Source organism: Carcharhinus amblyrhynchos, chromosome 26 (assembly GCF_965287045.1).
Source record: "Carcharhinus amblyrhynchos chromosome 26, sCarAmb.v2.hapA, whole genome shotgun sequence".
NCBI lineage: Eukaryota > Metazoa > Chordata > Chondrichthyes > Carcharhiniformes > Carcharhinidae > Carcharhinus > Carcharhinus amblyrhynchos.
Window position 1 is genome coordinate 35,499,796 of NC_137349.1, and position 23,542 is coordinate 35,523,337.

Genomic DNA, 23,542 nt, shown 5'->3' on the forward strand with positions numbered 1-23,542 from the left:
TCAGTTGAGGTAGTGAAGTTGAAAACCAGGAATCGTTTAACAGTTGGATTTGATGGGACGAGATAGGGTTTATCTGAAGAGGCTGTTCCTGATCTGAATCAATGTAGCAGGTACATTTTGAAATACATTTAGGGCCAAAAACCATCAATCATGAGACTAAGACAGACACTGCAAGTTACCAACTCAGTAACTGTTTCTCCATCATCACTGGCCCAATGTAATGAATGATTATACTCACATTCTGACTGGTTGTTTTGTGTTTGAAGCATATAATGGACACAACATATGGCCAATCGTCTGGTTCCATTACAACCCCCGCAGCATGAGCACATGTCACATGAAATGATGTCGAACAATGTTCATATGAACACTGGATACAGGCCCCTGAGATGCTCTTCACTCTTTTCCTGCAGTACACACATTTCTGATAAACACAAAAAGAGAGACATGTAAGAATATATCTCCTGGTTTTATTGTCACAAACTTGTAAGCAGGATAATACTTCTTGCTTCCCTTAATACATGTTATCAATAAAGTAATTTCAAAGTGGTCAGGCCACACTATAGAGTCTGAAGAGGATAACTTCAGTCAAGTTTCAATGCTGTTACTGTAAATGAGAATAATGCACCATCTGCTCATGACTGAACTTTTACGTCAATCCCAATATCAGTATTGGGAATGGAAACAAAATCTGTTACCATCTGTTTCTTATATTGCTACACGTATAATCCCAATATAATTACTATGCGTAGACCCATTCCAATGCCACATATTCAGGTCCACATCAATGGCCATTGCTACTAGATAGTTTATGAGTCTTTTGTTGCCTTCAGTAATAGTGACCTTCAGCATCCAAAGGCTCAAAGCTGGGTATCTTGGCCTTTTCACTTGAAGCATCTTTTCCAAAACAGAGTTTAAACTTTACTTCTATCAGGTGTTTAATGTGGATTGAAACCATAATAATATGAAACCATATTAAATTAGCCGGCAGAATATGAAGCCAAATAACTAAATAATGCCCAAAACATAGAACATAGAACACTACAGCACAAACAGGCCCTTCGGCCCACAAGTTGCGCCGATCACATCAACACCTATCTATAACCCCCAATCCCATAAAACCCCATATACTCATCCAGAAGTCTTTTAAAAGACCCCAGCGAGTTCGCCTCCACCACCACTGATGGCAGCCGATTCCACTCACTCACCACCCTCTGAGTGAAAAACTTACCCCTAACATCACTTCTGTACTTTCCTCCCCGCACCTTAAATCTGTGCCCTCTCGTAGCGACCATTTCAACCCGGGGAAATAGCCTCTGAGAATCCACCCTATCCATTCCTCTCAACATTTTATAAACCTCTATCAGGTCGCCTCTCAACCTTCGTCTCTCCAGGGAAAAGAGACCCAGCTCCCTCAACCTAACTTCATAAGGCAACAGTGCGAGATGTTTATGGATGCTTCTTTCCAAAATTGAGCTGAACTTCCATAGAACCTTACAGTGCAAGACGTGGCCATTCAGCCCATTGAGTTTGCACCAACTCTCCCAAAAAGAATCTCATTGAGGTCCTCCTCTCTGCCCTATCCCTGTAACCTCAAATGCTTGCGATGGCTAATTCATCTCAACTGAACGTCTTTGGACTGTGGAAGGAAAACAAAGAACCCTGAGGAAACCCACACAGACACAGAATGTGCAATCTCCACACCAACAATGACTCCAGGCTGGAATCGAACCCGGGTCCCTGGAGCTGAGAGGCAGCAGTGCTAACCATTGTGCCACTGCACTGTCTGCTGTATCACTGTATTGCCCTCTGAAACCCAGCTGTTCAATGACCAGTCTGAGCTTTTTGTCAGCTGATTACACCTTTTATCTGAAAATTCTACATGGCGGTTCAATTCCCAGCTCAGGTCACTTTGCGGAGTCTGCACATTCTCCCCGTGTCTGCATGGGTTCCCTCCAGGTACTCCAGTTGCCTCCCACAGTCCAAAAGACGTGCTGGTTAGGTGCATGAGCCATGCTAAATTCTCCCTCAGTGTACCCGAACAGGTACTGGAGAGTGGCGACTGGGGGATTTTCACAGTAATTTCATTGCAGTGTTAATGTAAGCCTACTTGTGACACTAATAAATAAACTTTAAACTTTCCAATTACTTTGCCTGTAGAATATCACAATAAGCAGCATGTCTCCTTCTCCTCCTCCCACTCTTTGTGCAACAACAATACAGGTAAAGTTCAGAATGCATGGTTGAAGTCAACCTGCACCCTGCTCCCCACCCCACAGGCAAGTTGCTCTCAGATTTTGACACAAGCCCTACCCTTCCATCCTTGGTTTGACTCTGAGTAATGATCTTTTAATTTCACATTAAAACAGGGTTAGGTAGGGGGGTGGGGGGTAGGGGGGTGGGGGGGTGGGGAGCAGGAATTGAGATATGCTGGAAGGGATGTCTGAACTGAACTGTACCGTCAAATATTCAACATCCGTTGAGCAGGAAGAGAACGTGTGACTCTTTGCATTGATGTGATCTTTTTTAATAAAAGCCAGAACCACAAAGCAGGATTTGTACGTGAACAGAAAAGATCGGCTCAGTTTTGAATGCTCTGGTCCTCAAAGCTCAATAATTTTATTTCTGTGCTTCTAACGTAGTACAGACTATTGTTCAGGAGATTAGCTGATTCCATGAGATATAAATAAGGAGGATTGGTATAAAACCCCACTTTCATCTTATTCTTAAAGCTTTGAGTTGCTTTTATGAAACTTTGAAAAGGATAAAGAGGAACAGTGATTTTCAACACTTCAATATTTTAAAGATGTGAAATAGAAACAGCAAAAGAAAGAAAGCAACTATCTTTTCACATGCACGAGGTATTCCTAGTACACAGGGAGTGAATTACACAAACTGTGGGGTTTGGTGGGTAAACGTGCTCGTCAATTTGCTCACAGCAATTTCTCATAAACGGCCAGAAAATGACTGGCGAGTTAGCAGATGTTGGCCACAACACCAAAAGAATTGCTTCCTCTTGGAAAAGCTCGTTAGGATCTTTTTTAGTCTGCCTGAGCGGAAGAGCTTTAAACTGTGAACGCGCAGGCTGTATGGGAATTGTCCAGGAAGTCTGAACTTCTGATGAGCAACTCTCCTGCTCCACAGGACCTTCTGAAAAGGTCTCCAACCTGTCAAAGACTTTGGACAATTCTGACATAACTACATGGATAGTTACCCAGGAAATATTAGACAGAAAAATCCTAGCCCAACTATACAGCTGACCCTCGAATCACTCATATTAACACCACTGACTCACCCCTCCAAACCCTTGTCTACATCCCCCTGGACTCCTGACCGCTGACATCCTCCACCACACATTCTGACCTACCCTCATTACCCAATTCGCCCCTGACCTTCTAACTCCCATCCCCAATCTGACGTGACTAACACACCACCAGGTTCCACCCGACCAGACACAACCTCACCGCCCTACTCCCCATGACATCCCTGACCTCGCCACCCTGCTACCCTATTCCCTTACCTCACCCACCCTATCCTCTTACCCATTCATTCACCCCTACACACAAACCATTCACTCAGACGCTCATTCCCTTAGACACTGAAAACTAGCTGTTTAAATGCTTCAGTTGTGCAGTGGGTTTGTGACCATTTAGCAGAACACGACAGCTAATACTGTAAGGGGACAAAGCTCATTTTCCCCCACCAATCTAGCATTATGAAGAAGCAGTTCAATTTCAGGGAATGCTCCACATTTCTGGAGAAGCCAGGATTGGAATCTCAACCAGAAAGGCAGAACACCAGCATGCTACAAGGAAAGTAGGGACCCCTCGGAAGATTCATCTGGCAGCTGATCTTAGGGAGGTTTCCAGAAGGTACAGCATACACTGTCCACTGTATAAACACTTGGAACAGAAGATAATGGCAGCTCAGAGTCCTGGCTCAATGGCACCTCTTTTTTCTGAAAGCACTTAAGTGCAGTCAGTTCAGGCAAACTGAATCCAGATGTTCATGAATACAAATCCATGGCATTGAACCACCCATAATTTAGCATTAATTTCAGAGTTGTCAACATTAGTTGCTTATGATGAGGTGAAAGACAGATTGAAACCACAAGATGAAAAGATAGCAAATAACTTTGACTGAACCTCTAATGGAATGACAATGCCTAGTTTAGAATTGTACAACCTCATTTCAGCAAATACTGGAACACGGCTCACTTCAGAAGCTGAAATATCGCAATGGTGTAGTTAAACATACCTCTTGGATTGAGGAACAAATATGTAACAAAGCAACCAAAATAATTGAAAACTGACTTTAAAAAGATGCATTTCTAACAAAAACACCTCACTGGTTTCTATAGATATACAGACAAGGTCAGCAAGAATCACCAGCACGAATAGAAGCAAATTAGACTCCTGTTACATCTGGAAACTATCTGACTTTCAGAGCATCTGAATAAAAACCAACTCCTCTTGCCTGTGAATTGGGACAAGGTATTCACATTATCTGGGGAGTACAGCTAAAGACCAGATCACCTTTATGGCTCATCACCAGATGGGTCCTTGTTGCTAATGTGTAGGTGGTAACACAGAATGATTAGATTTCACAGAAACTGTGCACGTTTCGCAAGAAAATCTGTTTCCTATTAGGTGTTCTGTCAACTTGGTACTACAGTGATTTATTTAAATAAGAACAATCAGATTTTTTTTTCCTGTTCTTGGAAATTGTCCCCAAAACAACATCTTTCAAAAGTAAAATAAATGAATCTGTTTCTCTGTCTATGCTCAGCACAACATGCGTGCTCATATTCTGTCCTCATTTCTTGACCTGATTATCACTGAACATAGCAAGTTCACTGTCAGTTTACCACTTATTAAATGTCCTTTAATCAGGTTTGTGCTCTGTAAGGCAGGATGCTTAATTAATCTCATTGGAGTGCTATCACTGCCCAAATATCACCATTTGAACTTAATGGGTGTTTCAGACAATAGAAAATCCTGAGGCACATGAGGGAGAAAATGAGCAGAGATGCCCCAAAAAGCTGATGTTAAATTGCTTTTGAAGATGGTGAGAAAGGTAGCAGGGCGGAGGGCATTCGAGGAGATCAGAGGGGATTACAATAAAAAAATCCAGAATGTAAGGACAGTGCCTAAAAGCTCAGCACCCAAGATGGAAATTAAAGTACTGTGTAGCTCTAGTGATGGGCATACCCCATTAAACATAAATGTATACATGGTTTAATTTTGTGAATGCTTAGCTCCCTCATTTTGCAACAAAAAAATGAAAATAATGGCAAATTTAAATGCAGAGTGGGGAAAGAAAACTACAATCCAACTGGGTTATTTCAGAGACAGATGCTCATCAGCTAAGCCCAGGCACAAATTCAATTCAAAAGCAACATCAATGGAAGGAAAAGAACAGAGTACAATAGAGTACAATGGAGTACAATGTTAGCATGTTAGCAAGTGTGGGGTTATCCACTTTGGCAGGAATAATAGTAGGAGGGATTACCATTTAAAGGGCGAAAAGCTGCAGCATGCTACAGTGCAGAGGGACTTGGGGGTCCTTGTGCATGAGTCGCAAAAACCCAGTCTGCAGGTGCAGCAGGTGATCAAGAAGGCGAATGGGATGCTGGCCTTTATAGCAAGTGGGATAGAATATAAAAGCAGGGAGGTCTTGCTGCAACTGTACAGGGCACTGGTGAGGCCGCAGCTGGAGTACTGTGTGCAGTTTTGGTCGCTGCACTTGCGCAAGGATATTTTGGCCTTGGAGGGAGTGCAGAGGAGGTTCACTAGGCTGATGCTGGAGATGAAGGGGTTGGACTATGAAGAGAGACTAAATAGACTGGGTCTGTACTTGTTGGAGTTTAGAAGGATGAGGGGAGATCTTATAGAGACATATAAGATAATGAAGGGGATGGATAGGGGAGAGGTAGAGAGATTCTTCCCGCTCAGAAAGGACACCAGGACTAGGGGGCACAGCCTCAAGGAGGGGGGGGGGGTGCAGTTTAGAACGGAGTTGAGGAGGAACTTCTTCACTCAAAGGGTGGTGAATCTCTGGAATTCTCTGCCCGTTGAAGTGGTGGAGGCTACCTCGCTAAATATATTTAAGTCACGGGTAGATAGGTTTTTGGTAGGCAAGGGAATTAAGGGTTATGGGGAGAAAGCGGAACTGAGCCACTTCAGATCAGCCATGATCTTATTGAATGGCGGGGCAGGCTTGAAGGGCTAGATGGCCTACTTCTGCTCCTACTTCTTATGTTCTTACAGACAATTACAGTTCCCTCTGCCGAAAAAACTCAAAAATAAAGACCAATTGGTCTTGTGAAAGATCAATTTCACTTCAATAGGTGTTCACAATTTTTAGAAGTAATTTTTTTTTAAAAAGGTGTAGCTATGGCATTAATCACTGAACTTCTAACAGGAGCTGTTTAGGATGAAATGCTGCCTTAACTGTATCCTCAGTATAATATTTTCCATAAGTCCTCCACCAACACGTATTTCATTGCAAGAAAATCAAATGGAATGAACTTCACCTAAACATCCATGTAAGATACAAGTTTGGAATGGAGCAAACATTACACAGAACACAAGAAATAGGAGCAGACCATATAGCTTGATGTGCCTGATCAGCCAATCAACATTCTTATCATCAAAGTAGGTAATCCCAGACTACCCCACATTATACTCTGCCTGCATCTTGTTGTTGCCCACTCACTCAGTTTAGAATGCTTTGCAGCCTCCGTGTCCTTCTCATGGCTTACTTTTCCACCTAGCCTGGTATCAAGGGAAATTAAGATATTCTTGAAACATTCAAGGATTTTAGGACCATCTGATTGGGAAGTTAGAGCTTCACTGATTTGTCTTTATTTATTGGACGTGACGTTACCTTTATATAGTATTCTCTTCACAGGAAAGATTGGTTTCACTGCTGTAGGTGAAAGGAAGAAGCTCAATGTTTGTAATCTGAGCAATTCCCTGTTGGCTACGCCAATGCAATTCATTTCCACAACCGAGATTCAGCATCTAATTATTTCAAATTTTAATGTTATAAATAATTAATGCATATGATAAACTATGCATCATAAAATTATAACACATTTTACAAATTTGTTAGCAGTCCCCCTGGTACAATTGCAAGTACTAAAACGCTTGGAAATAATTTTTGAGATTGTAGCTAAGCTTTCCCTACACATATGTTCAGGCTTAAATATGTGCAGTAGTGGTTCCTTTCACATTCATCTCATCAGCAGTCAGACTCAACCAGTAGGTGAGCACAGTCCCACTTCATTCCTTTATCTTCTAACCACCCGTGTGAGCGGTGTAGTAAGGGGGAAGGTAGGGTACAGGGTGGAGAATGGCAGTTGTGCCTCTTTACTCTAAAGGGAAAAGTAGACGACATACTCAGAGCCACAAGTGTCCAACTAAAAAGATTACTGATTAGGAAGTAATCAAAATATAGCTGCACCACTAACACTAAGATACCTTTCAAAGAGCCATCAAAGCCACATGTGAGTTGAATGGCCTTCTTTTTATGAGATGATTTCATATTAAAAATCTTGTATCTATTTGCACATCTCCAAAAAAATGTAATATCCGTTGTCATGGCTTTGACACTTTTGTGGCAACTATTATTATAAATTCATACATCTACATTTATAATGGAATTGCCTACGATTTGATTTATTATTGTCACATGTATTAGTATACAGTGAAAAGTATTGTTTCTTGCGTGCAAGCATGCAGAATGTCGTGTTACAATTATAACTAGGATGTAGAGAAAGATCAACTTAATGTGAGGTAGGTCCATTCAAAAGAAGAAGCTGTTATGTAAACCTGTCTCACACTGGAATGATACCTTCTCAGGTGGCACTACAATTCTGTGCCTCCCATTCCTTCTGGAAATACTGCAAAATAACTGTTGTGCTGTAACTAGTGCCGCATGTTCCGTCAATTAAAAGAAACAGTTGTGTGGTGTATTTCACATCCTTCGGATGTTATAATGTTTCAGAGTTAACAAAAGGCTTGTAAACTGCTGTTCCATCAGCAAATGTGGCAGTAAGGTCCCTAGACAGCAATAAGAGAAATGGCCAGTTAATCTGTTTTTGGAGTCGTTGATCGAAGGATAAATGTTATTCAAGACTCAAACCTAAGCAGACAGATGGGTCTAATGTCTCATCTACAAGACAACACATCCAACAATGCACACTGTGTTTCTCTGTGCTACACTGAGCGTAAGCCTTGGTCATATCTGCAAGTTTCTAGAGTAAGGTTTGAATCAATGACCAACTAGCTATGTGCTGCCACTGATCCAAGATTAAGACACTTAACTAGAAGTGATCTTAAATCAAAATCTTATATGTGAACACCAATGTTTCCAGTCAAATTCCGTTGTTGTGTACAGCTAGTTTTTACAATGTCCTCTTTTGTGTGGACAAGCAATGAAAAATACTAAACATGAGAAAGGACCTATGTGGTAACTTCCAGGCTGGCATGCCACTGCTCATGCATGGAGCTTAGCAGGAAGATCATACTTATTCTCAGCTCTCAATTGGCAATGCCAAAAGAGACTGACTAGTAAATCTGGTAATGTTGCAAATGTGGTGATTTAATTGCCAATTTCCACTCACCCCCCAGAAATATCAGGTACATGGAATGCATCATATTTATTACCTTGCAATGAAGAGAACGCAAGAAGCTGTAGCCGTGCACCCACAGATGTGGCAAAGAAAAAGAAAGATGAGATTTAAAGGAGGACTTAAAATGATGGAGTACATTAGTGGCAAGTGATCAATTTACAATTCAGAGAAGAAGAAATTTATTTGCATGGAGTGTTGCTGGAAGATAGAATGTTTTGTCACAGACCATATCGGAGACGGAAACCTTGAAGTAGATAAATATTTGCAATAGTAGAATTTCCTCTTTGGCCATCTACCTCTGGGACTTAACTACAGTCTTTCTTTCTCCCCTTGCAATTTAAAATTTCCAGCAAGAATAAGAAATATTTCTGCATATATTTGTAATAATAAAGATAGTAGTTAGATGAGTAATTTGGAATAAATATGTCTAAGATTGAAAACAGTTCCATAGCTCTATAGTTTTACTTTCTATAAACATTACCAAAGACGTTAAACTTTTGGAGGTAAATATAAACATTTTTCATTTACAACTGACTCCATGCTCCTATTAAGGATTAAAGGACCATAGGGACTTCAATGGTAGTGTCTGAAAGCCTAAGAGATCTGAAATAACTGCTGCCTGGAATATAGTAATTCCTTTCTTAAAGGTGTAGGTGCAATCCTGAAAAGTGCAACGTTAAATGAAACAACGTTGTGAATCAGAAATTCCCATCACAACCAATACAAAAGCTGTAATTTAAAAAAATTCTTTCATGGGAATTGCAATGGCAACATCAGCATTTGTTGCCCATTCATTGCCCAAATGAGTGACTGCTAGGCCGTTTCAGGGAGCAGTTGAGAGTCAACCACATTGCTGTGGGTCTGCAGTAATATATTGGGTAATCCAAGTAAGGGTGGCAAATAATCCTTCCTTTGAGGACATGAGTGAACCTCATGGGTTTTTTTTTACATCAATCAATGATGATTTTATGGTCACCAGTACTGAGACTAGTTTATATTTCAGATTTATGAACTGAATTTAAATTCACTACTTCTACAGTGCGATTCAAACGCAGATATCCAGGACATTAGCCTTGGCCTCTGGATTACTAGTTCAGTGACACCATCAGTATGCTGCCATTTTTTCCTAGGTTCTTCATGACCTTTCTTGTCAGAGGAAGAAAATTAAAGCAATCTACCCTGTAAATCGAATTTCTAAGCAGCAGCACTGGCAAGGAAGAAGGTCGAGAGTGGGAGGATTATAAAGTGGAAGGATTTGAGAGTGGGACAACTGGAAGCAGGAGAGGCAGTGCGTAGGATTGTCAGCAGGTGGGCTGGTCAGTGAGCAGCAGAATTGGCAAATCAGAAAGGCCATTGCAAAATGGTGTTGATCATGCAAACCTACATCGGCCCAACACAAAGCTACACTAAAACACAAATCCCAATGTTTATTTCACAAATATTGATCTCACCTTATCCACAACGTTAAATGGGGGAAATTAAAATATGGATTTACTGTACATATGATAAAACACAGGAGAATACTGACTGAACCAGCTGGTGCAGTCAGCGTTGCAGAGGCCAATTAAACACTTCAACACTATAAGTGGACGTTATTTAAGTTCTCTTCAAAAGGATTGTCAGCAGCCAGGATTTATAAAGGATTGCAAAAAAAAGTTGCAGTAATTCAAAAGGGAATCTAAAAGGGAATATGGTGCGCTATATATCCCATGGGACAATACCATCTGGAAATGGTTTTGAAGAACCATAAAATTTGACCAGAGCTTAGAAATATCTCCACAGTTCCATGTTGATCACTTTAACAAAAAAGGAACTGACAGATACCTAAAAGTTACCAAAACTCTCCTCACTCTGACTGAAAGGTTCCATTTACCAGGCACAGACTGAATCTACACCTGACATAAGTTATGTATGAAAACTTAAATTGCTGATCTAGTTTCGATATCCCTACCAAAAAGATCTGACAATTGGGAGGTTTTAAATAGTTAACTGTGTAGCTAGCTGGCCCTATTTTGGCACAAGCCTCTGCCATATGCTTTTTCATGTAAAGGAAACCAAAAATAAAAGATGACTGCACAAATAATTTGTTGCCAATGCTGTTTGTCTCCTTGCCTCCTGAAATTCTTAGCTTGCGTACAATCTCTTCTTACTGAATTCCACCACCGTCAACCAGCAGCTTGTCCCCCTCTTCTGAGAGCCTGTTTTCCACTGGGTACAATTCGAGGGACCAATTATCCACTAACATCTCAACTAAATGGTCTTTCTACTTATGAGTGGGATTAAAGGCAGACAAGTCCCTAGGGCCTGATGGCCTAAATCCTAGGATCTTAAACATGTGGCAGCAGAGATAGTGGACGCATTGTTTACAGTATTCCAAAATTCCCTGGATTCTGGAAAGGTTCCAATGGATTGGAAAAAGATTAATGTAATACCTCCGCTCAAAAAGGGAGAAAGACAAAGTAGGAAACCACAAGCCAGTTAGTTTAATGTCTGTTTTTGGGAAACTACCTGGAATCCATTACTAAGTGTAGTAACAGGATATTTGGAAAGTCAAAACGCAAACTGTTTTATGATGGGTAAATTGTTTTTAACTAATTTGTTGGAGTTCTTTGAAGATGTAACAAGCAAAGTGGACAATGGGGTCCTGTAGATGGATGTAGAAGGCATTTGAGAAGGTGCTGCACAGAAGATTAGTACACAAAATAGATCCCATGGAGTTGGGAGTAAAACAGCCAACAAAAGCAGAGAGTCGGGATAAATGAATTTTTTTTGGTTAGTCAACTGTAACTAGTGGTGTGTCACAGGGTTCGATCCTTGGGTCGCAACCATTTACAATCGGCATTAATGACTTGGATGCAGGGATAGAATATACTATAGCCAAATTTGTGGACAGCACTTAAATGGATGGGAAAGGAAGCTGCGATGGGGAAATAAGAAATTTAGAAATGGATATGGATAGGTTAGGTGCGTGGGTCAAAATTTGACAGATGGAATTTAATGTAGAAAAGTGTGAGGTTATCCAACTTGGTTGAAAGAATAAAATTGCAACTTTGAGAGAAACTTCAAAATGCTTTGGTGCAGAGGGATCTGGGTGTCCTCATGCATGAATCGCAAAAAGTTAGTATACAAATTGTTGTAGATAATAAGGAAGACAAATGCAATTTTGACATTCATTGCTATTGGAATAGAGTATAAAAGTACAGAAGTGCTGTTGCAACCATGTAGGGCATTGGTGAGACTGGATTTGAGTACTGTACAGTTTTAGACCCCTTACTTGAGGGAGGATGTAAATGCATGAGATGGTTCAGAAAAGTTTCACTGGATTGATTCCAGGGTTGAAGGGCTTGTTTTACGAAGGAAGATTATGCAGTCTAGGCCTATACTCACTGGAATATGAGGAGATCTAATTGAGGTATTAAGATACAAAAGGGGATTGACAGGACGGTTCCCCTTGTTGGGCAATCTAGAATGAGAAGCCATAGTATTAGGCTAAGAGATGTTTGGATTTATAACAGAAATGAGGTGGAATTACTTAACTCAAAGGGTGGCAAATCTGTGGAATTCCTTACCTCAGTGCAGAGGACACCAGAACACTGAACAAATTTGAGGAGGAAATAGATAGGTTTTTAATTAGTAGCAGGATGAAGGATTATGGGGAACGGGCAGGAAGGTGGAGTTGAGGCCAAGATGAGAACAGCTGTGATCGTACTGAATGGTGGAGCAGGCTCGAGGGGCTGAGTGGCCCACTCCAATTCCTACTTCATGTATGGCACAGTGGTTTCTCACAGTGGCAGGGGACCTGGGTTCGATTTCCGATTTGGGTCACTGCCTGTGCGGAGTCTGCACGTTCTTCCTGTGTCTGCATGGGTTTCCTCTGGCTGCTCCGGTTTCCTCCCATAGTCTGAAAGAATGCTGGTTAGGTGAGTTGACCATACTAAATTCTCCCTCAGTGTACCCTAACAGATGCCAGAGTATAGTGACTAGGGGATTTTCACAGTAACTTCATTACAGTGTTAATATAAGCTGGCTTGTGATACTAATAAATAAAATAGTTATGTTCTTGCAAGAATTTAAATTCAGTGCTATTCCACCACAGAAGGTATCACAGTCAAGACTGTCTTGTCTTCAGTTGGTATCCACTATCCTCACAGGATAGACCAGGAACAAAGATCTACATTTATTTGTCTCTCTGCAGCTGACACTAATTGTTGTTACTTCACTACTTAAGATTAGAAAGCTAACTTGGAATATTCTATTCAATGTGCCCCAACTATGCTCTGATTTTACAAACTACGCCATGCGTGAGAGAGAGAGATATTAGATATTTGAGAGGCTGACAGTGACAATATCGTACACGATTGATGTTTAAGTATAATTAGCCTAAATTAATATTGATGGAGCAATATCATCTCACCACAAAATTCTCCTCTCAAGAAGCAACGCTGGACACACTGACTGGGAATTCCAACTCTGAGTCAGGAACCCAACCACTGATTCGGCTCCAGGTCCCGATCCTGCGTGGCATTTTCCAGGCATGCTCACCCGGATTTATAAAGGACCAGGCCCATTTTGAGTGGGCTTGGCTGTCCAATTAAGGATGGTGGGTGGGCTCCCAAAGCTGGAGGGCCAATGGCAATCCTTACAGGATTCATCTCTCTATCCCATCCATACTGGCCTGGACACATGGGCTGTCTGCAACGTCAACTGAAGACCCAAGACAGCACTGATCAGGACCATAGTAGGTCTGCTAATTACCAATAATTTCCTTTAACTGGCTGTTTGCTACTTCCCACTTGGCATCCAATCAAACCCCAAGCCACCTTTTTTGAAAATAGCTTGGGGTTGGGGTTGTGATGGTAAACTGGTGAGGAAGCCAGTGGAGGGAAATTGTGTGTCTGCCTGCCTTTGATCTGGACATTGGTTTAAAAATCCCAGCCATTGTCTGTGGTCTCTTCTTGTTGGGGGAAGAAAAGAAATGGAATAAAAGTCTAACTACTATTCATAGAAATGCTACAAATCAATGCTCAACATTCAGTCCCATTATTAACATCTAGAGTGCAGGATCTATGCAATGCATGAGTCATTTGGGAAATTGGAATGCAGAATTCATCGGGAACCCCCAAAAACATGAGCATTTTCCTCCTAGGTCTTCCAGATAGAAACTGAGTGATGTGTTACACAGACCTGCAAATGAATTCCCCATTCCTAGAAGCTTCTTTTGAACTATTTGATTCAAGCTATTTGTCAAACTGAACAACTTTGCATTTAATTGAAATTAAACTGTACACGTGTCCGAAACAAAAAAACTATGTAATCCTGAACCATCAACACTGAAGTTACTCCAGAGAGTACGGACTTAATTAAACAGCTTTCTCCCATCACCTTCTCTGTGCACTAAAGCCATTAAGGACTATTAGATTGGGCTCTGAGGAAAAAAAAGCTTTTTAAAATTATTGTGATGACAGCATGGAGAAGAAATGTCAAGATGGTTCCAGCAAGATCAAGCTAAAAATGAGCAAGATCAGTCACAACACAGTCAGTCTGTCAGTTTTGTAGGATAACAATTAGCTGCGATGTTCTCGTTGGCAACATCTCCTGAGTGAAAGTTCCTAATTGAAATTCAGTCCTAGATAAGTTTTCTTAAAAAAATACAGAAAACACTGAATATTTTAATCTGACAATATCAATCTCCTCTGAAACTTTCACATTAAACACACGGTCATGTACAAAATCAGATTAACAGGCACAAATAACTCTGTTATCTTGTTTTACACAGTGGAATGCGCCCGTTCCTTAATTCTTCCAAAATCTCATGATCCGTGAGAAAGTAATGCCATCCATTTACAATCCTGAATTTTTCTTGGCAACTCATCTGAATCAAGATCAAGATTGTTTATGCTCTGTACTCACATTTTATTTGTGAGCTCCTGCATTCTTCATGGCAGGAATTTCCCTTGCATATGGACACAATTCTACTTCCAATGATAATGTTGTGAAATTCCAATTTGAAATAAGCAAACTGTGTGAACATTCCAGACCATGGAAAACAACAGGGCACAGGACAATGTACTCAACTACTAGACTATTTTTTCAAATTTAGCAAGTTTTATTTTAAGAACAGGCTCACAATTGAATAGCAATCACGCTTTGACCTATGCAAAAACAATTTAAATGTGTACAGCAGCTTTATTGAAATGAAATGTCTTGAGGAGCGTGATAAAACAAAGACACAAATTCACTTCCAGTCTCATGTTTTCCCTCTTTAATGTTTTGTTTCTTGGTCAATTTTGTACCTGGAGTTATTGTAATGATTGGGCAAAAAAGTAGGCTTGAGTGTCAATGGAGGAAAGTGAGGCAGAGAGCGAGAGATGTGGTGTAGGAATTTCAGAGCTTAAGGGATAGGCAATTGATGGCATGGCTGCCAATGGAAATGCTCAAGGAGCCACAATTTGATGATCGTGGATACCACAGAGGGCTGTGGGGGGAGATTATGGAAACATGGAGCAAGGATTTGAAAGTAAAGATGAAAATTTTGCTTTACACGACCGAGGAGGAGAGAGGGTGTTTCCCAGTGCACAGAGATCGAAACGCCCTTGCACAATGGCACCTGAGCGCTCTGAAGCTGGGCTTACTGGCATATTTGGGCCCGTTTCACCCCCATTCCCCGCCAAATCCCACATACACCAGTACTCACCACATTCACAGACTAAATATATTTACTGCTTCTCCAGTAAGTCGACAAAAAGTAAAAGTGGAGCAGAAATAAAAGTATGCCACATGTTCTACTTTGTGAGAAAAATCTTCCATGGTAAATGCATTGTAAATGATTTTCCACATGGTAAACTGAATCAGCTTTATAGAGGGACAAACAGCAACATGCACCCAATTTGGAGAATATATTTTTCTTACAAGAGAGCCAAAGACGAACCCATTCCATCAAGCACAAAGATCTACATTATGCAGTGCCTCTAATGCAGCTTTCAAAAGAACAAGTAGGTAACAAACCTCTTCACAAACACAAGTCTAACTGCACTGCAATGCAGCAAACATCATACAGTACATTTTTCAAGCAAGACCCATACAAAGCAAACGTGCTCAATACCAGCAAAGATAAAGTCTTGAGGCTGTAATCTGTAACCAGGGATACAAAAGATTACATAGGATATATTGCACAGAACAGACCATTAGGCCCAACCAATTCAGGTGATGTTTGTGCTCCACTCAAGTCTCCTGCCACCTTTTCTCAACTAAACCTATCATCGTAACCCACCATTCCCTGTCTAGTTTTCCCTTAAATGTATCCAAACCATTCAAGCATACTTTACGGGATTAGGATCACTGCTCATGTAAAGGTTATCAACATAGATGCTTACCAACAAGGATATGTGGGTTAAATGTTGAAACTTCTACATTTTATTTCTCAAAAGGAGGGGTTAAGTCTTACAGTTTCTAAAAATCAACTCCTGTGACACCAGGAGTACCACCACCTCCCCCCCCCAACCCCCACTCCCCCCAAGTTCACAACACAAGATATTTTGGAAGCAGCTTGCTTGTGAATTTATTTTCCACAAACGTTACAATTAGTAAAATGTAGTAGTTCAGCAGATTAGCTAAACTTGTATAAAATTAGACGTCCAAAGAAACTAATTTTAAGACAACAGATGCCATGGTGGCACATCAGATGCCCATCTAATGCAAAGTATACCACACAGAATGTTACTAATTGACAGCAGGTAACTTCTTGGAAGATTCACAGATGCAACTTGACAGATCGCTCATTATGCAAATTAGCTCACAATCAAAGCAATAATTACATTTAGCTAATAATTAAATCTGACAATATCAATTTTGGTCGAATGTACGAATCAAAGACACTACAAACTAAAACATTTCTTCCTCTTACATAGAACATATGGGTTCTAAACCTACAGACAACTTCATTTAATGTTTGCAGTCTCTCACCTGCTCTTGCACCCACTTTTGAATATCCCTAGTTTAAGCAGGCAGTTTCCTTCTAGGACTGAATAGTACTCTGAAAAATGACACTGGAATGTAGATTGGGGCCTGGTGTTACAAATATGTTTGTGATTTTCACTCTCCCACAGGACTGACTGGAAGAAGATGCAGGGTTGATGACAGTACTTGCTATCAGGGTCCTAGTGAGTTAACTTCATTATGTAGATAATTGCCGTCGAACAGTGCGATTGCTCACTGTGCAACCAGGCATCATATTTAGTCTTAAAAGCAAAACCATCTCCAAAAGCTTTAGTGATATCATCCTGTGGAAAACAGAAATAAAACCTTCAATGTGGTATTTAAAAATAAGACTTAATACCTAATTTGAGATTTTAGTTCCTTCTTGCAGCCAGATCAGGAAATGATCCAGGAGTAGGAATGATCAAATATTTAATAGCTGCTCTGCCGATGCACCTTAACCCAACCCAGAATAGCAACACTCTTCAATATTTATGAGAAAAACATTCTTAAATCCATCAATAGTCACAGGTGAGGTGCCTGAAGATTGGAGAGTGTCAAATGTTGTGCCTTTGTTTAAAAACAGCTTCAGGGAAAAGCCAGGGAACTAGAAGCCAGTAAGCCTCACATCTGTGGTGGCTAAATTGTTGGAAGGTATTTTGAGAGGCAGGATCTACAGGCATTTAGAGACACAAGGACTGATTAGGGACAGTCAGCATGGATTTGAGTGAAAAATCATATCTCAAGTTTGATTGAGTTTTTTGAAGGGGTAACCAAGAAGGTAGATGGGGGCAGTGCAATTGATGTTGTCTTCATGGACTTTAGCAAGGCCTTTGATAAGGTAACACGTAGTAGATTGTTGCATAAGGTTAAATCTTACGGGATTCATGGTGAAGTATCTAAATGGATACAAAATTGGCTTCTTGACAGAAGCCAGAGGGTGGTTGTAGAGAGTTGTTTTTCAAACTGAAGGCCTGTGACCAGTGGTGTGTCTCAGGGATCAGTGCTGGGTCCGCTGTTATTTGTCATTTATATTAATGATTTGGATGAGAATATAGGAGGCATGGTTAGTAAGTTTGCAGATGACACTAAGATTGGTGGCATAGTGGACAGTGAAGGAAGTTATCTCCAATTGCAACGGGATCTTGATCAATTGGGCCAGTGGGCTGATAAATGGCAGATGGAGTTTAATTTAGACAAATGCGAGGTGATGCATTTTGGTGGACTGAACCAGGTCAGGGTTTACTCAGTTAATGGTAGGGCGTTGGGGAGAATTACAGAACAAAGAGATCTAGGGGTACAAGTTCGTAGCCCCTTGAAAGTGGAGTCACAGGTGGACAGAGTGGTGAAGAAGGCATTCAGCATGCTTGGTTTCATCGGTCAGAACACTGAATACAGGAGTTGGAATGTCTTGTTGAAGTTGTACAAGACATTGGTAAGGCCACACTTGGAATACTGTGCGCAATTCTGGTCACCCTATTATAGAAAAGATATTTTTAAACTAGAAAGAGTGCAGAAAAGATTTATTAGGATGCTACTGGAACTTGACGGATTGAGTTACAAGGAGAGGATGGATAGACTAGGACTTTTTTCTTTGCAGCGTAGGAGACTGAGGGGTGATATTATAGAGGTCTATAAAATAGTGAGGGGGACAGATCAGCAAGATAGTCAATATCTTTTCCCAAAGGTAGAGGAGTCTAAAACTACAGGGCGCAGATTTAAGGTGAGAGATACAAAAATGTCCAGAGTAGCAATTTTTTCACACAGAGGGCAGTGATGAGTGCCTGGAACAAGCTGCCAGAGGTGGTGATAGATATGGGTACAATTTTGTCTTTTAAAAAGCATTTAGATAGTTACACGGGTAAGATGGGTATAGAGGGATATGGGCCAAACTCGGGCAATCGGGATTAGCTTATGGGTTGTAAAATAAAAGGGCAGCATGGACAAATTGGGCCAAAGGGCCTGTTTCCATGCTGTAAACCTCAAAATCGCATGTAGTGGTGGTGGTGGTGGGGCATGTAGTGTATTAAGGCCCAAGGGAAGAGACACAAAAGGGCCCAGAGGGGCAATTTTTTTTCCACAAAGAGGATGGTGAGTGTCTGCAACAAGCTGCCAGAAGTAATAGTAGAGGTGGGCACAATTTTGTCTTTTAAAAAAGCATTTAGATAGTTACATGGATATAGATGAAGATGGATATAGAGGGACATGGGCCAACCGCAAGCAGTTGGGACTAGCTCAGTGGTTAAAAAGATGGCGTGGACAAGTTGCTGTAAACCTCTATGACTCTATATACTTTACCTTATTTCTTTAGTTTTTATGTAACATTTTGAGGGATCTAAATGATCTATAATCAATATCAACTAGATTTTGATATCCAGAATGATATGAAGTGCTTGTTAACAGACTGAAGAGAAACAGAATCAAATTTTCAAGCTTACTAATGGGAAGAGCAAAGGACAACAGGCTGGAACACTAGTTGTTGGGAGCATACTTGGGAGTCGTTATTAATTAGTACTGTTGATGAAAAATCTTGTACAATAAAGGACAGTAAAACTGAGATGCTGATTAGTGGTACAAAGTTGATATCACTTGAAGAGAGCTGCTTGAGTACTCGAGGAGTAAGCATTTGGACACAAGACTGGTGGCTCTGTGCTCTCCAGCCGGTTCCATTCTTTCAGACAACAGCAAGCACACTGATGGCTGCTGTTTGTCTTTTAGCATCACCTTCCAAAACTAACTGGTTCTAGCCTCCTCCCCGAGCGGCGCAATTATGACCTTTTTCATCGGAAATCCCATCATGTGACTGATGCTGACATATTCTCCGAGGCTTTTTCCCAGGGCTGAAATGGTTGCTGCGAGAGGGCACAGGTTTAAGGTGCTGGGGAGTAGGAACAGAGGAGATGTTAGGGGTAAGTTTTACACTCAGAGGGCGGCGGGTGCGTGGAATCGGCTGCCAGCAGTGGTGGTGGAGGCGGATTCGATTGGGTCTTTCAAGAGACTTTTGGAGAAGTACATGGAACTTAGTAAGACAGACGGTTATAGGTAAGCCTAGTAGGTAGGGACATGTATGGTGCAACTTGTGGGCCGAAGGGCCTGTTTGTGCTGTAGTTTTTCTATGTTGTGGGGTTAGGGCCTGTAAATGACCCAGTCCCCGGCTGAAAATCCAGACAATGTTTTTGATTAATGACATGAAAGATTAATTCTTGTTTTTCTCTCTCTACGGACACTGACGAATCTGATGAAACTTTATTCAGCTTTGGCCATAATAATATGTGCAAACGGGTGGCACAGTGGCAAGCAGGTTTGGGTTCGATTCTCAGCTTGGGTGACTGTGTGAAGTTTGTACATTCTCCCCGTGTCTAAGTGGGTTTCCTCCAGGTGCTCCAATTTCCTCCCACAGTCCAAAGATTTGCCATGCTAAATCACCCCTTAATGCCAGGGGACTAGCGAGGGTAAATGCATGGGGTTATGGGAATGGGCCTGGGTAAGATTGTGGTCGATGGGCTGAACGGCCTCCTTCTGCACTGTAGCATTCTATGATTTTCTATGATATATCAAGCTTCTAATCAACATTAATTGGCACGTACTGCAGGTTTTCTCCCAGGATACTGCTTTGGGAATCTTGGATCTGGAATGCAGCTGGATCAGTGTGGTCCAATTTCAAGCTGGGGAGCTGAGCGAAACGTGAACGAAATGAAGCACAGAGGGCCAGGGAGAGAGAGGATTGCATTTTAAAATAAAGCTATTGGGTCCCCTAGAGAAGTAGGGGCTCAAGTATTTACTAGTGCCAGTGTTTGTTCTATGCATCTGTTTGAGACAAATATGAAGGTGACAGACACCATGCACATGGGACACTTCAAAAGTGATTTAGATTTAATACTGATACTATAGATGCATAACTAAATAAAGACTTTATCACAGGCACACGTAGAATAGGCAATGAAGGATTATAAACCCAAATGGTTATCTGGCCAAGCTTCTGTATTTTTAATACAGTGCACGGGTGAACAGCTTGCTGTGGGATGGAATACAGGCAACAGAATTTAGGGTAGCTGAGAATGGAAGTGTTGTCAGGATAGTATTGGAGCTGACAGGACTGACCATAGATGACACTGCAATTTGTGGAATCTTGTTGTGCACAAAACCAATCTTTAAAACAAAACCTCATTTTATATAATGTGGGCACCGCTGGCTAGACCAGCATTTATTGCACAGCCCTCGTTTCCCTTGAAGTGGTAGTGAACTGCCATCTTGAATCACTGCAATCCTGAGGTATAGGTACACCTACAGTGCTGTTAGGAGGGGAGTACCAAGATTCTGATCAAGTGACAGTGAAGGAACTGTGATATATTTCCATGTTAAGATGGTGTGTGACTTGGAGGGGAACCTGCAGGTGGTGGCATTCTCAGGTATCCTCTACCCATGTCCGTTCAGAGATTAGTGGTCGTGGATTTGAAGGGTGCTGCCTAAGGAGCCTTGGTAAGTTCCTGAAGTGCATCTTGGAGATGGTACACACTGCCGCCACTGTTCACCGGTAGTGGAGGGATTGAATATTTATAAAAGCGGTTGCAATCAAGTGATTGCTTTGTCCTGGATGATGGCAAGCTTCCCGAGTGACGTTTAAGCTGCACTCATCCAGGCAAGTGGAGAATACTCCTGAATTGTGCCCTGTAGGCAGTAGGCATGGTAGCTACAGTATTTATATGGCTAGTCCAGCTCAGTTTCTGGTCAATGGTAACCCCTGACGCTGACAGTGGGGGATTCAGCAACGATAATGCTATTGAATGCCAAGGGGTGATGGTTAGATCCTCTCTTGTTGGAGATGGTCATTGCCTGGCATTTGTGTGGCATGAATGTAACTCGCCACTTGTCAGCCCAAACCTGGATATTGTCCAGGCTTTGCTGCATTTCGACATGAACTGCTTCAGTATCTGAGGAGTTGCAAATTACACGTGGTTACAAAACATTAGCCAGTGCGCTTCAAAGTAATTCCCTATATGTGAACTGCTTCAAAGAGAAACACAATATATCACTATTAATTGTGTCTTTTTTCTCTATTTTCTATTCACTAGATTCCATTGTGTCAGGATTCCATCTTTTAACTCTAATGTCAAGTTTTGCAAATAAACACAAATTACATAATAAAAATGTCGTGACACAAGGGAATTTAGTATTATTACAACAAGATTATAACACTTTACCTTAAAGAGATTCAAATATCTACCATATTAACAAAATTACCTTTTGCCCATAAAGGAACAACAATTCATTGGTTATCACATTACTGCTATATTGGTAGGATTCAGTTAATTTATCTTCTGCCAATAGGGGGAACATGTTACTGTACATTGCATGAGGCATACCTCAAAACCATAACAGACTCGCAACAATTAACCTTCAAGAAAGTACCGCTTCATAGACTGAATATGGAAATTGAACAATTAATAGTTTCCATGGCATTGGTTTGACAAAGTATCAAGTCTAATCTCCACAGTACATAAACCATGAATTTAGGCCCCATTATTTCTCTGCATATTTACAATGTGAATTGGAAGCAAATTCGCAGGCAGAAAATGGAGGCGACCTAATCGACGGTTGCCACAGAAACATGGTCAAATGGATTCTGGATGACTATTAAATAAGAAATCCATTTTGCAGACTTCATCTTTGGTAAATAAGGTTAGTCTCAGGAGCACATACATTGTGCATAACAATGAGGCTAATTTGTATGTACAAATACAATACCTGGTCACTTGCAGGAATCTGAAATTCCTGTGTTTTCCAAATTGATTGGGAATATTGACCTTAAAGTGTACAAAGCGATGAATGATGAGCTGTCATCCAGGACTCTTTTTTTTAAGTTTGGCCAATTTCTTCCCCCACTACTTGAAGGTGGTGAATCCTTTTCTGTTTCCTTAAGGATCAGTTGCACACCTACAACACCTCCTGTCACAGTTATGGACCAGTGAGCTTTGATCCCAATAACATAGAAAACTGAAGCAAGAGTAGGCCTCTTGGCCCTTCAAGCCTACTCTACCATTCATTTTGATCATGGCTGATCATCAAATTCAATATCCAGATCCCTTCTTCCCCCCTACATGAGAACTAGGAGCAAGAGTGGGCATCTAGCCTCTCGAGCCTGCTCCGTCATTCAATAAGATCATGGCTGATCTTTTCATGGGCTCAGCTCCACTTACTCGCCTGCTCACCATAACCCTTAATTCCTTTACTGTTCAAAAATTTATCTATCCTTGCTTTAAAAACATTGAATGAGGTAGCCTTCACTGGGCAGGGAATTCCGCTGATTCACAACCCTTCATGTGAGGAAGTTCCTCCTCAACTCAGTCCTAAATTTGCTCCCTCTTAATTTGAGACCATACCTCCTAGTTCTAGTTTCACTGCCAATGGAAACAACTTCCCTGCTTCTATTTTATCTATTCTCTTCATAATCTTATGTTTCTATAAGATCTCTCCTCATTCTTCTGAACTGCAATGAGCATAGCCCCAGTCTATTCAGTCTCTCCTCATAAGCCAACCCTCTCAACTCTGGAATCAACCTAGTGAATCTCCTCTGCATCCCCTCCAGTGCCAGTGTATCCTTTCTCAAGTAAGGAGACCAAAACTCCACATACTCCACATGTAGCCTCACCAGCACTTTATTCAGCTGCAACATAATCTTGCTGTTTTTAAACTCCATCCCTCTAGCAATGAGGGACAAAATTCCATTTGCCACCTTAATTACCTGCTGCATTTGCAAACCAACTCCGTGATTCTTGCACAAGGGCACCAAGGTCCTTTTGCACAGCAGTGTGCTGCAATTTTTTACTATTTAAATAGTAGTCCATTTTGCTGTTATTCCTACCAAATGGATGACCTCACATTTACCAACATTGTACTCCAATTGCCAGATCCTCACCCAGTCGCTTAGAC

General features: G+C 41.2%; 1 protein-coding gene across 1 annotated transcript in view; it reads right to left on the minus strand.

Moving 5' to 3' along the window:
* kdm4b (lysine (K)-specific demethylase 4B) overlaps positions 1 to 23,542 on the minus strand; it is a 406,075-nt gene that overhangs the window by 28,923 nt on the left and 353,610 nt on the right. The window contains exon 19 of the mRNA XM_080213068.1: positions 239 to 424. Coding sequence (XP_080069194.1) covers positions 239 to 424 — 186 coding nt within the window. The remainder of the gene's footprint in view (positions 1 to 238; positions 425 to 23,542) is intronic.